The following is a 12,730-nucleotide window of genomic DNA, read 5'->3' on the forward strand; positions in this document are numbered from 1 at the left end:
TTTCCCACTGAGAGACCCTCCAGCCACTCAGAACTGTCTTTCTGGGCTGTCCAAACTGTTCCTGAAGGTACCAAGTGCTGATTATCATTTCTCTTACTGCTACAGTACATAGTGCTATGATACACAGATTTTTGACTGTCTTAGCTCTAGTTTTTCCAATAAAACTTGCTATTAATGTGTAACTCTGCAAGCATGGTTTTTTTTCCCCCCAGGACATACATTGTACCATAAAAAGATGCATTTATCTATTTCCTAAGATTTTTGTGAAGGTTCAGTAAGCTAATAAATATACAGTACCAAAAACATCCCTGGTATGTAATAAGTATTATTTAAGAGCTTGAGGCTATTAATGATATATTTTTTTCTAATGTGATTTTTTTTTCACTCTTATTTTCTGGAGTGAAATGCATGTTACTCAAAAATTATTAAAAAAATAAATCCATAATTTAGTACGTCTTTATGAAATCTCTGAATGTTAAAATTTGATTTAAGGCAATTTTATCACAAACAAACCACAAATAGAAGCCAAAACCAAGGTTTGTGATTGATCAGTAAGCAAGATCTGTGTATGAGGGTAGGGTGCAGAGTCTGAAGTAGTCATTATGCCCAAAGCAGCTCTGACATCTAGGCCTGAAATTGGAAAAGTGAGAACCCCATAGGTTTTGGGCTGCATCACAGAGGGAAAACGTCTTCTTCATAGAAGAGAAGATAGTTCTGAAAATATAAAAATCATTGAAACAACTTGGGTCCTATTAGCAAACATGCCAGGATTCAGTGATGAGCTGTCATGATCAAGAAGAAACTTCCTGCAGCCTCTGGAGAAACCCAATAACATTTTCAGGAGTGGAGAAAATGTTCTCCACAGGAATCTTTATGAACTTTTATTGGACATTAGAAATGAGGAAGAGATGTCAAAAGGCTTCACATCTGCCACACTGAAGGACAAGGCTTGGTCCTAGCTACAGATGTTCAGATGCATTGGTCTTAAAGGACAACAATCAACTCAAAAGTGTTCTGTGATTATCACAATCCCTTAAGGCAAATATTTACATTTTTCAAAGCCAGTTAGGCAGGTAAAAATACATAGTGAATTCTCTATTTTTCCAGTAAAGCTTGTTATTAGCGTGTAACTCTATAAGCATGAGGTTTCTGTTGTTGTTTTTGTTTGTGAGGGTTCAGTAAGTTAATAAATGTGTCGTTCTAAAAACATTCCTGGTATATAATAAGTTTTATTTAAGTAATTGTAGCTATTAAGGATGCAGAGTCAAGTCAGAAAAGAGATAGAAGAATACCAGAGATCATGTGCCAGTCTGCACTTGGTAATTACTAACAACCCAGGCAGTGAAAACCTAGGTTGGATTCAGAGTTATTTACAGGGAGCCCACATGCTGATATTGAAACCATATTCAGAAAGTCTATCTGTACAATCACAATAAGAGAAATGTAATGGATACTTCAGATAATATGCAAGTAAACACTCAGAGAACTGCAGTGGGTTCCAATATTCTTAGGAGAAGGGATGAGCGATGAGGATTCAGAAAGTTTCTTGCTTACACTTGCAGGTAAACATAGCACTCACATTAGCCTCATGCTCTCAGTTCTACTAGCCTTCTGAGAAGTCACCCTCCACCTTTCTCTCCCACCACCTTTTCCCGCTCTTCACCACCTAATCTTCAAGAATGAAAGTCAGAGAGATTGGTTACATTGTTGGGACAGAATTTGAATCTGGCTTTGCTTTTTCAATCTGCCTCCAAAACGGGGTTTGGTCTTTTATCTAGTAATTATTCCCTTTCCTCCACTTTGTGAGAAAGGATCTAAAGATGCCCAACTAGCTTTAGGAAATCATGTGATAAAAAAATGGTGGGGGAAGATAAATGGGGGCTGGGGGTATGGAACAAAATAAAGGATTGCAAAGATCAAGAGGCAAAATAGGCTGAGGAAAGAGCTGCAGGAACAGGATTTGGAGAATTTGGAGGGAAAGAGTGCAGCCAAGTATGAGGAAAAGAGCAAGAGAGATGTGGAATCTAACCATGCTCCTTAAACTCCATGTAGCTGCATCCTCTTCATGGTTGTAAAAAAATGCAAGCAAAACCTTGTGCCTTGTATCGATATTAAAATTAAAGAAATATTTGCTCACAGTTTTGAGCTTTCTTTGATCAAAACATTGCCTGGGATTGAGCCATATGATCTTTGAGTTCACAAGTTGACAGACAGGAGACAGATAATGAAGACCTGAATTTGGTTAGTGATCAGTGAAATTAGCTTAGTGCCACATTCAGATGTCCTTCAATACTGTTTTTCCATATCTATAATCTCTGCTTTTATTTATGTCCTCATTCTGTTTCACCCAGAATATTGTAAAATCCTCCTTGAACATGTTGTTGTTATTCTATCCTTGATCAGTTCATCTATGGATTTGCAACTTGAAGTCCAGATTCTCTTCCTTGGCACCTCAGTGGATAAGGTGCCAACACTATTTTAGCAGATCCCCAGAGCTGCTTTTATGTCTGTCCTAATATCTCTTGTGGGAGAAACTTTGGACGACAACTCTTACTTCCTTTACAAACAGTACACACACACACACACACACACACACACACTCAGCTTCACCTCTCATGATTTTGGAGATATATAGAGAATCTCAAACTACTGTAAGCCTTAAGAATATGGTACTGAAGGAACACACATAAGAAGTGACTAACTGAACGAGGATGGGAGAATAGGGTGACATTCAGAGAGGAACTAAATTTCATAAATAAGAGATCTGAGGAATGTATTGATGTTGGAATAGCATGGGAGTCTGTGTTATCTGCTGTGTACATTACCACATAGTCAAATCATAGTATAATTTATTATTGAAGTTGATTTCATGTTATATATTTACATCTCTTTCTTCACTCTTGTGTATATTTTTTCAAATGGTTTTCATCATTTAATATTGATTGTCTTTGATGTGTCCATATTCATGGTTTTGCAGTGAAAAAGGCAATTGGGATTTTCATGGGATCTACATGATCTATAGGGGCAAAAAGTCAAATCACGCAAATAAGAAATCAGCAAGGGGCTGTGAGTGTGAGCTTTTGAGCAGCGGTTAGAATTGCACGCCCAGCTGGCATGAGCTACGACCGCGCCATCACTGTCTTCTCGGCCGACGGCCACCTCTTCCAGGTGGAGTACGCGCAGGAGGCCGTCAAGAAGGGCTGCACTGTGGTTGGTGTTCGAGGAAGGGACATTGTTGTTCTTGGTGTGGAAAAGAAATCAGTGGCCAAAGTACAAGATGAAAGAACAGTGTGCAAGATCTGTGCTTTGGATGACAATATCTGCATGGCCTTTGCAGGCCTCACTGCAGATGCAAGGATAGTTATCAATAGGGCCTGGGTAGAGTGCCAGAGCCACCTGCTAACTGTGGAGGACCTTGTCACCGTGGAGTATATCACCCGCTACATCGCCAATCTGAAGCAACGTTATACACAGAGCAATGGGCGCAGGCCCTTTGGCATCTCTGCCCTCATTGTGGGTTTTGACTTTGATGGCACTCCCGGACCCTATAAGACTGACCCCTCGGGCACATACCATGCCTGGAAGGCCAATGCCATAGGCCGGGGTGCCAAGTCAGTGCATGAGTTCCTGCAGAAGAACTATACTGAAGAAGCCATTGAGACAGATGAGCTGACCATCAAGCTGGTGATCAAGGCCCTCCTGGAAGTGGTCCAGTCATGTGGCAAAAGCATTGAACTTGCTGTCATGAGGTGAGATCAGCCCCTCAAGATTCTAAATCCTGAAGAAATTGAGAAATACGTTGCTGAAATTGAAAAAGAAAAAGAAACAATAGAAAGCATCGTGATGAAGAAATCTCCCTTGCTTAGAATAGCTTTTAAACTTGATCATAGATGAGTCTGTGTGGGGGCTTTTCCATCCATCCACCTGTCTGGGATGTCAGAGTACCCAATAAACTTCCGTATTTTTTAACCAAAAAAAAAGAGAAAGCAATCAGCGAGGTGTACTACCATAGGAATTGCTGGAGATTTTTGGAATCTGACCCTCTGTCCAAAAGCAGTAAAGTTCAGATTATTAAGCAACACTGTGAGGGCAAAGCAAACATTTGCAGACCAGTAGTAAGTCACCATATACCAACTGAACCCTACTGAAATATCAAGAAAGGCAGTTGCTTCATACTTTAAAACACAGAAGGGAAGATTCTATGATCCAGTTTCTGGAGAAATTTGACAGTAGAAGGGAGACATGGGTTCTGAAGCCCAGACAGACATTTCTGTGGCTAGCTGTGAAGCAATCAGTTAACACCCAAGAAGGTGTCACTGTGCCATCTCTTTCCCATTTCTTACTTCTTTCCACTTCTTTGCTAATGTTACATCCCTAGAAAGCTGAATTAACTTTACTTTCCTTCATCAGTCTAGTTTAGGTTTCCAGTGAAAGAAACAATTCAGAAGACAAAAAACACAATTAGATTATGATGCTGATGAGCAGCTGGAGGCAATCATAAAGTAATAGAAAGTAATCTCATGGTAGCAGCATGAGGAAAACCAGCTATTTCAAATTTTGAGGTCAAATTTGAAGGAGAGTTCTCCCTAGCTCTCTTCAGTAGAAAGGAGGCACAATCCCTAAAATATAAGAGGAGAAATGATGTGCAAATTTTCAAAAGGTCCAAATTCATCTTGGAGCAATGTCAAGAAGAGGCATCCCTTTAATGAGGCAGACTCAGGATGAAATTTAAGTCTTAGCCCTGACGAGTGGTTCAGAGAGTATTACAAGGACGAGCTCATTGTTACCTGAGGAAGGTGAGCATCCAGGTGGTCAAGTGTCAGCAGTGTGCCATGAGGAGCTAGAGAAGCTCTGAGGGAGTGGCAGAGCCCTGGGCTGTGGATTCAACATGTGTCCCTCATCAGCACTCCTTTTGGCCACCGTGAGAGGCAGTAAAAATACTAATAGAAAGGATAAGAAGCTACAGGGCTAAGAGCAGAGGTGAGGTGCCTTTCGAGCTTATGACTGTGGCAACAAAAGGTTTCAGGGTCTATCTACAATAGGCATGGTGCCATTGTGAGCCATCATGGACTCCACTATCAAAAGAGGGATGTCAGGACACTAACTCGTATTGTCAGTTTTACTGTCATCCCTCGGTTAGGGATGGTAATATGGGAAACATTGCTTACATATTCTGTCATCTACAAAATCCATATGAAAAAGACAAAAGACAAGATAACATTTGGAGAGTGAGCACTTTTCTTCACTTTTAGAAATTCTCCTGGAAACTTTTATATCCCTCCATGTCAGAGTAGCATTACCCAAGCTGGGCATATATTCTTCACTCCATCTGGTAGTGATAAACTTCCAACTGCCTCCCACTTGTGAAGTGGAAAGAGCCAACAAATGTTTTTATGAATAATTGGTCTAATAGAGCATCTTGAAAAGTAGCCACGTATTCTATTAGAATAATTACAAAGCATTTGCACAAGAGTAACACTTTGGGTGAATACATAAAGCTTAAGATCAACCAAAGTATCATTCTGTACAATACTGCCAAAGAATGAAAATTTTCTCAAAATAACTAGACACAAAGTACAGCTTTATACAATAATGCTTTGGGGACCAATAGGGTTGTTATTGGTGCATGTATATGTATTGATTTGAAAACCAAAAATTTGGGTAGTTTACAGTTAGAATTCAGACTTTAAAGAGAGAGGCACATTCCTCATGTGGTTATGATATCATCATTCTGTTAAGTAAAAGTGATATTAAACAAACATATGTCTACCTTCACTGTCCCAAATGGCTCTTTAACATTTGCTTCCGTACCTTGTTCATTCTCTCCCTAGCATAGTCTTATAGCATTTTCTGTTCCTTTGCAAAATTGATCAGAGTGTATGCACATAATATTTGGAAACCAGCATTAAAATTTATCAGGAAGGATTTGTCAGGAATGATAACATCATCTATCCCACCTTCCTTTCTTGAAAATTCTTAAGTGATGACTAAAACAATTTATAACTAGAGTTTTTTTTTTTTCCCGTGGTTGAACAAGAGTAACTATAAACTTCCTTGGGAACATCTTTCTCCATACATTTATATAGTCTCTATTATTGAATACTAACTTACTCTACTTTGCTGAGCTTCTTCTCTTAATATATTCATCATATTTAACACTTACAAGTTGAGTAATTACTGAATATATATATATATATATATATATATCAACTGTCTCAAGTAAGCAGTGAACAAACTTGCTACATATGTTCATCTCACCACAGATGCTTTTCCCCCTGGTTTTTTAAGTGCATCAAATATTAATAAATGCACTTGTGAACACTCTTACATATGTCTCTAAGATAATCTGACTTTGTACAAAATCCATCTTTACTAGGTTTACAGAGTCTTTATATAGGCAAATCCCCTTAGTCAAAAATTACTGAGGGTAGCATAGTACTATAAACAGAGGCTGCTAAAGGTAGCAGAGAAAAATAATCAATTGTCATAGTGTAGACACTAAATTGAACGGTATACAGCCAAATAATAGCTATTTAGGAAATTCACAAATTTAGGCCAAGACTGCAGTAGTATGGGATGCTGACTAAAAGGATGCTATGGCTGCATATCTGGTAAATTGTTAGCCAAGTCCATTGTGATCATCAGTAAGGCTAATCTTATTACCATCAACTTAGAATCTGCCAAAAACTTATGGGTAGCATAAAAATTAGAAGGGTTTCCTTTACTTGGGAAAATAATTGGGGAAATGGTGTTCAATCATTAAAATGATTTTAACCAATAAAAATCAATTTTCAACAACCAATTTTAAAATTAAATGGTCTTACTCATTAAAAAAATAAAATCTTCTACATATATGCTGTCTTCCTCTGAGAAATTTAACTATCCCATTTCATTTAGCAGTGTCAGTCCACTATGAGTAAACACTGTGGAAACAATAAAAGTAAAGTTAGACTTCAAACAAGTGATTTGTGGTAAGAAGTGAAAGTAGTGAGTGGCTATAAAAGCCTTGAAGTTCAAGCCTGAGTTTATAGACCTAAGTTAGAGACCACAGGTTCACATTTCTTAGCTCAGTGATCTGGGCAGACATTTGACTTCTCCACCTATGGTCGAAGGCTTGTGTTACCCACTCTATCTAAGACAAGTTATTGTCAGGTTTGGATGAGAAATCACATTATTGGAGATTTTAGGTTGTCTTTCTATGTGATGAAATGATGTATTGACAGCATGATACTAGAATCACTTAACTAGACCTGCTGGTTCTTGACCAATGGTGCTTTTCACTTGTTACTATAAAGGTTCTTCAGTGATACTTGATTTATTTTACCTTTTGTCCTTTTTGTATGTGCATGTGTGTGGTGGGCAGAACCCGGGGCCCAGGGTTACACCCCGTGCATCTGAAGATGGTGACTGGCAGACAGCAAACGGCATTCTGATTATGCATGGAGAAAGGCAGAGCGCATTTACAATTAGCTGTATTATAATCAGTTCAGCTGCCTAGCGCGTTGACAGATATACTTTACATGTATGCTCGAGTGAGTGACTGCTTGACCTTTAACAGGATTGGATGGACATATCTGGTTACAATTGCTTATGCATGAGACTGCTTATATATTGAGGGTGTTATTTGAATAAAGGGGAAGCTGCTTGATGAACCTTTGAAGTATGTGTCTTCTGTCCCACTGGTCGGCCGTAAGCGTGAGAAGCGGCGGTTTTAGGTAAGCGAAAAGGGAAAAAAGCCGCGGTTTTCCTCCATAACTGGAGCCGCTTGAAGCAGCTGGTCGGCAAACAGCAGCGGTTCTCCGTACATGTGGAGTTCAAGCTTACATGATGGAAGCAGCATGGTATGGGGAAGGGTTTGGAGTTCGGAGTGAAAAGGTCTGTGACCCAGGGCAAGTTACTTACCTAGCTGTTGAAGATAATGATATTGATGAGAATGAAAAATAGACTTTCTGAAGTGCTCTCACACAGAGGAGTGGCTAACTCCCATGATACCATTATCAATTCTCCAGGCCACCTTACTAACATCCCTGTTTCATGAAAACTTAGAAAACTTACATGACTTGCCAAATTAACCAGTATTATAAACAGTTAATAACTGGAACTCACAATCTGTTTCCAGATTCTTGTTTATCTGTTGCCCTGTCACAAAATGGGGGGAGTCTCCAAGGTCACTGTCAAACACACTCACTGATTAACTGCAGACGTACTGAATCATCACAAATAAACCTAACAGCCCATAGAAACAGAGCTTTTGGGGAATAAAAATTGTGAAAATCTCATCTCTAATTCTCTTTGGAATCCCAGCTGAGTTTGAGTTTGAGAAAAAGATTGTGCAGGATAGCCTAACAAGGGCTTCCAGGTACAAGATGCTTTAGAGGAGAGCAACTACTCTTTGCTGTCCAACAACAGTAGGACAACCAAAGGGGAGTTTCAGAGGAGGACTGGAGTTCTGCATCTCAACTAGAGGAATTCTTTCTAAACAGCAGGAATGAAGGTACCTGTGGGAACTCTGGATTGTGAAATCTTTTCTATAAACAGTACAACAAATTAGAAAAAATAAAAACATTAAAAAAAATCTCCATACAGAGGAAAGACTACTCATCTTAATGAGTTTAACTTTGGCTTAAGTGTATAGAGTTAATAGTTTAAGATGGTTTTTCAAAATTCCTTCTAAATTTTTAATATACACTTATACTATACATTTTTTAGAATTTTTTTAAAATTTTTTTTTTTTAATTTGTAAGTGGACACAATACCTTTATTTTTTTATTTTTATGTTGTGCTGAGGATCCAACCCAGGACCTCACCCATGCTAGGCAAGCACTCTTCCACTGAGCCACAACCCCAGCCCATATACTATACATTTTAATGATAATTCTTTCCTAACAAATACTTGATGCACTAAGAATGAGAGCACATGCCTGTAATCCCAGTAACTCCCAGAGGCTGAGACAGGAGGATCACAAGTTTGAGGCCAGTCTCAGCAACTTAGAGAGACTCTCAAGTAACTTAGCAAGACCCTATCTCAAAATAAAATGTAGAAAGGACTAGAGCTGTAGCTCAGTGGTGAAACAGCCCAGGATCAATCCCCAGTACAAAAATAAGTAAATAAATAAAATCACTTGATGCCAAGCCTGAAAACAAGTCTTTTCATTGTTAAACTTGCTGATGCCATAACATTTTTAGAAACTAATAAAGTTTTTCCAAAATTCATGTGAACAATCCAAAAATACACTTGTGTGCTTCCATAAATGTATGTGATCTAGTTTAATTTCAGTTAACAAGTGAAAAGTATCATAAAATATTCAAGATCTGGGATGAAATCCATCAATCATGAGGTATAACCTTAACATGTTTTTTATTGCAGTTTTCTAATATTTTATTAAGAAATTTTGCATGTATGTTCATCAAATACATTGATCTATAGTTTTCTTTATAGTTTATAGTTTTGGAATCAGGGTGGTATGCTTCATAGACTGAATTTGGGAGAGTTCTTCCCTTCCTATTCCATGGAGTAGTTTAAGGATGATTTGCATTAGTGCTTCTTTAAAGGTCTGCTATAACTCAGCTGAGAATTCATCTGGTCCTGAGCTTTTATTTGTTGGAAGTCTTTTTTTGTTATTACTTTAATCTCATTATTTGATATTGGTCTCTGTCAATATATGTAATTCATCACTTAAATAGAATCAACAAAAATTTTTAACAATCACACAATCACCTCAATACATACAGAAAAACAACCTTTGACAAAATCCAGCACCCATTCATGTTAAAAATACTGAAGAAACTATATTTAGAAGGAATGTACCTGAATATCATAAAGGCTACACATGACAAACCAATGGCCAACATCATATTGCATGGAGAAACACTGAAAGCATTTCCTCTACAGTGAGGAACAATATAAGGATGTCTATTTTCACCCCTTTTATTCATTATAGTTCTTGAAACTTTAGCAAGAACAATCAGGCAGGAGAAGAAAAAGGGATACCAATAGGAAAGAAAGAAGTCAAACTATCTCTGTTTGCTGATGATAAGATCCTATACTTAGTAAATCAAAAAACTTCTCCAGAAGACTTTAAGAGCTAATAAACAAATCCAGTAAGGTTGCAGGATACAAGAGCAACACATGAAGATCAATAGCTCTTCTGTACTCTAATAATGAATATACTGAAAGAAAGAAAACTATTCCATTCATGATAGTCTCAAAAAAAAAAAAAAAAAAAAAAAAAAAAAAAAACCAAAAAACAAAAAAAAAAAAAAAAAAACCTGGAACAAAATAAAACTGAGGAGGTGAAAGATTTCTATAATAAAAACATTGAAGAAAGAAATCAAAGACCCTAGAAGATGGAAAAACCTACCATGTTTATGGATAGAACACGTAGAATTAATAACATCAAAATGTCCCTATTACCAAAAGTGATCTACAGATTTAATTCAATCCCCATCAGAATATCAATGATACTCTTCACAGAACTAGAAAAAATAGTACTAAAATTTATATGCAAGAATAGAAGATCCACAATAGCCAAAATAATCCTGAGCAAAAAGAGTGAGGCTGGAGGCATCACGATACCTGATCTCAAATTATACTACAAAGCTACAGTCACAAAAACAGCATGGTATGTGCATAGCAACAGAATTGAAGACCAATGGAATAGACTTGAAGACCCAGATAAAAATTCACATAAGTAGAGTCATCTGATCCTTGGCAAAAATGCCAAAAGCATAAGTTTGAGAAAAGTTAGCCTCTTTAACAAATGGTGCTGGGAAAACTGGATAGTCATATGTAGAAAAAAACTAGATCCCTACCTTTAATCCCACACAAAATTCAACTAAAAGACAAAGGAATCACACCAGAAACAGTGAAACTGCTAGAATAAAAACATTGGATCAGTACTCCAACCCCTTGGTGTAGGCACTGACTTCCTTAGTAAGACTCCTGCAGCTCAAGAAACAAACCAAGAATTAATAAGTGAGATGGTATTACATTTAAAAGCTTCTTCACAGAAAAAGAAATGAAAACATGATGAAGGAATTTATAGAACCAGGAAAAAATATATTTTCCTGCTACCTTTCAGTAGGGAATGAATAAACAGAATATATAAAGAACTCAAAAAACTTTAACACTAAAAACACTAATACCAATAAATGGGTGAAAGATGTAAAGAGACATTTCTCAAAAGAAGAAATACAAATAGCCAACAAACACATGAAAAAGTGTTCAATATCCTTAGCATTCAGGGAGATGCAGATCAAAGCTACACTGAGATTTCATCTCGCCTGAGTCACAAAAGCAATCATCAAGAATACAATTAACAATAATTGATGGTGAGAATTTTGGGGAAAAGGCAACATATATTGTTGGTGGGACTGAATTAGTACAACATCTTTGGAAAGCAGTATAGCAATTCCTTGAAAGACTAGGAATGGAGCCATGACATGTTGCTTTTATCTCACTTGGTATTTATTGCAAAGATCTAAAATCAACATACTATCGTGATATGGGCAAATTAATGTTCATAGCAACAACCAACTTATGTAATCAGCCTAGGTGCCCATTGACAGACAAATTTTTTTAAAATGTGGTATATATAGACAATTAAGTTTTACTCAGACATAAAGAAGAATGAAATTATGTCATTTGATGGTAAATGGAAACAACTAGAGAACATCATGGTAAGTGAAAAAAGCCAGACTCAGAAAGTCAAGGGTCAAATGTTTTCTCTCATATGTGAAAACTAGAGAGAAAAAAGTGATGATAAAAGGGGATCTCACAAAAAACAGAAGGAAGAGTAGAAGTAGGAGGTCAAGGATGAGAGAGGGGAAGAGGCAAAGGAGAGAAATTGGGGAATAAAATTGAACAAATTTTTCTGAGTACCTGTATGAATATATCACAGTGGGTTCTAATTTTGTATGTAACTATAATGTATCAATTATAAACAAACAAACAAACAAATGGAAGGAAGACCAATAGAGTAGAGGAAAGGAATGGGGGAAGTGTAGAGGATAGTACTGAGAATTAAAATGGAGAAAACTGTTGTATGTATTTATGAATACATCAAATGTATCCTACTATTATAACTATAATGCACTAAAAATAAAAAAAATTAAAAACCATTCAATAAATATCTGCTAAATTTCCATGTGGGAGCAGATATTGTTTTGCCGATTTTAAACACTGGGTTACATTTTAATGTAGAGATGGGTGCAGCTTCAGAGGCAGTATTTGAGATTTATAACAAAAGCTGACATTCAAGGCTGGTTGCTACAGTACCTTAGTAATATTGGTGCTGTTACTATTGTTTTGGTGGATAATTGCTTTTTGAGTATTGCTTTTGAAATCTTTCTAGCATTTTTTTTTTCAGTTAGAGTGTTTTAAGTATAGATGAAAACTGAACCTTAGAAGTAATAGTTCTTTACTAAATCAAGTAGGTTTTTTTTCTAATTTTTTAACTTTTAATTTTTTTTAGGTGTTGATAGATCTTTATTTTACTCATTTATTTATACCTAGTGTCTCACACATGGTAGGCAAGCACTCTACCACTGAGCCACAACCCCAGTCCCCAATTTTTTATATTTGATTCTAACTGGAAAAGGTTAACAGGGCTGGTTATTAATACATTAAATGAAAATAAAGATAACAGTCAGTTTTACTTTGGAGGAGTCACCTACACACAGGTCAGCTTTCCAGCCTCACGTGACTCTGGTTTTATTACTGGCTTTGCAT

At 37.0% G+C, this 12,730-nt stretch overlaps 1 protein-coding gene across 1 annotated transcript; it reads left to right on the forward strand.

Moving 5' to 3' along the window:
- The first annotated feature begins 3,078 nt into the window (after nucleotides 1-3,078).
- On the forward strand, nucleotides 3,079-3,974 carry LOC306665144 (proteasome subunit alpha type-7-like). Its single transcript, XM_079146419.1, has one exon. The coding sequence runs from the start codon at nucleotides 3,115-3,117 to the stop codon at nucleotides 3,751-3,753; it is 639 nt and encodes a 212-aa protein (XP_079002545.1). The 5' UTR covers nucleotides 3,079-3,114; the 3' UTR covers nucleotides 3,754-3,974.
- The last annotated feature ends 8,756 nt before the right edge of the window (nucleotides 3,975-12,730 follow it).

This window comes from Sciurus vulgaris (genome assembly GCF_902686455.1).
Source record: "Sciurus vulgaris genome assembly, chromosome: 7".
NCBI lineage: Eukaryota > Metazoa > Chordata > Mammalia > Rodentia > Sciuridae > Sciurus > Sciurus vulgaris.

Excerpts from the sequence above, each read along its gene's own strand:
- LOC306665144 (XM_079146419.1), top strand. The coding sequence starts at position 3,115 with ATGAGCTACGACCGCGCCATCACTGTCTTCTCGGCCGACGGCCACCTC.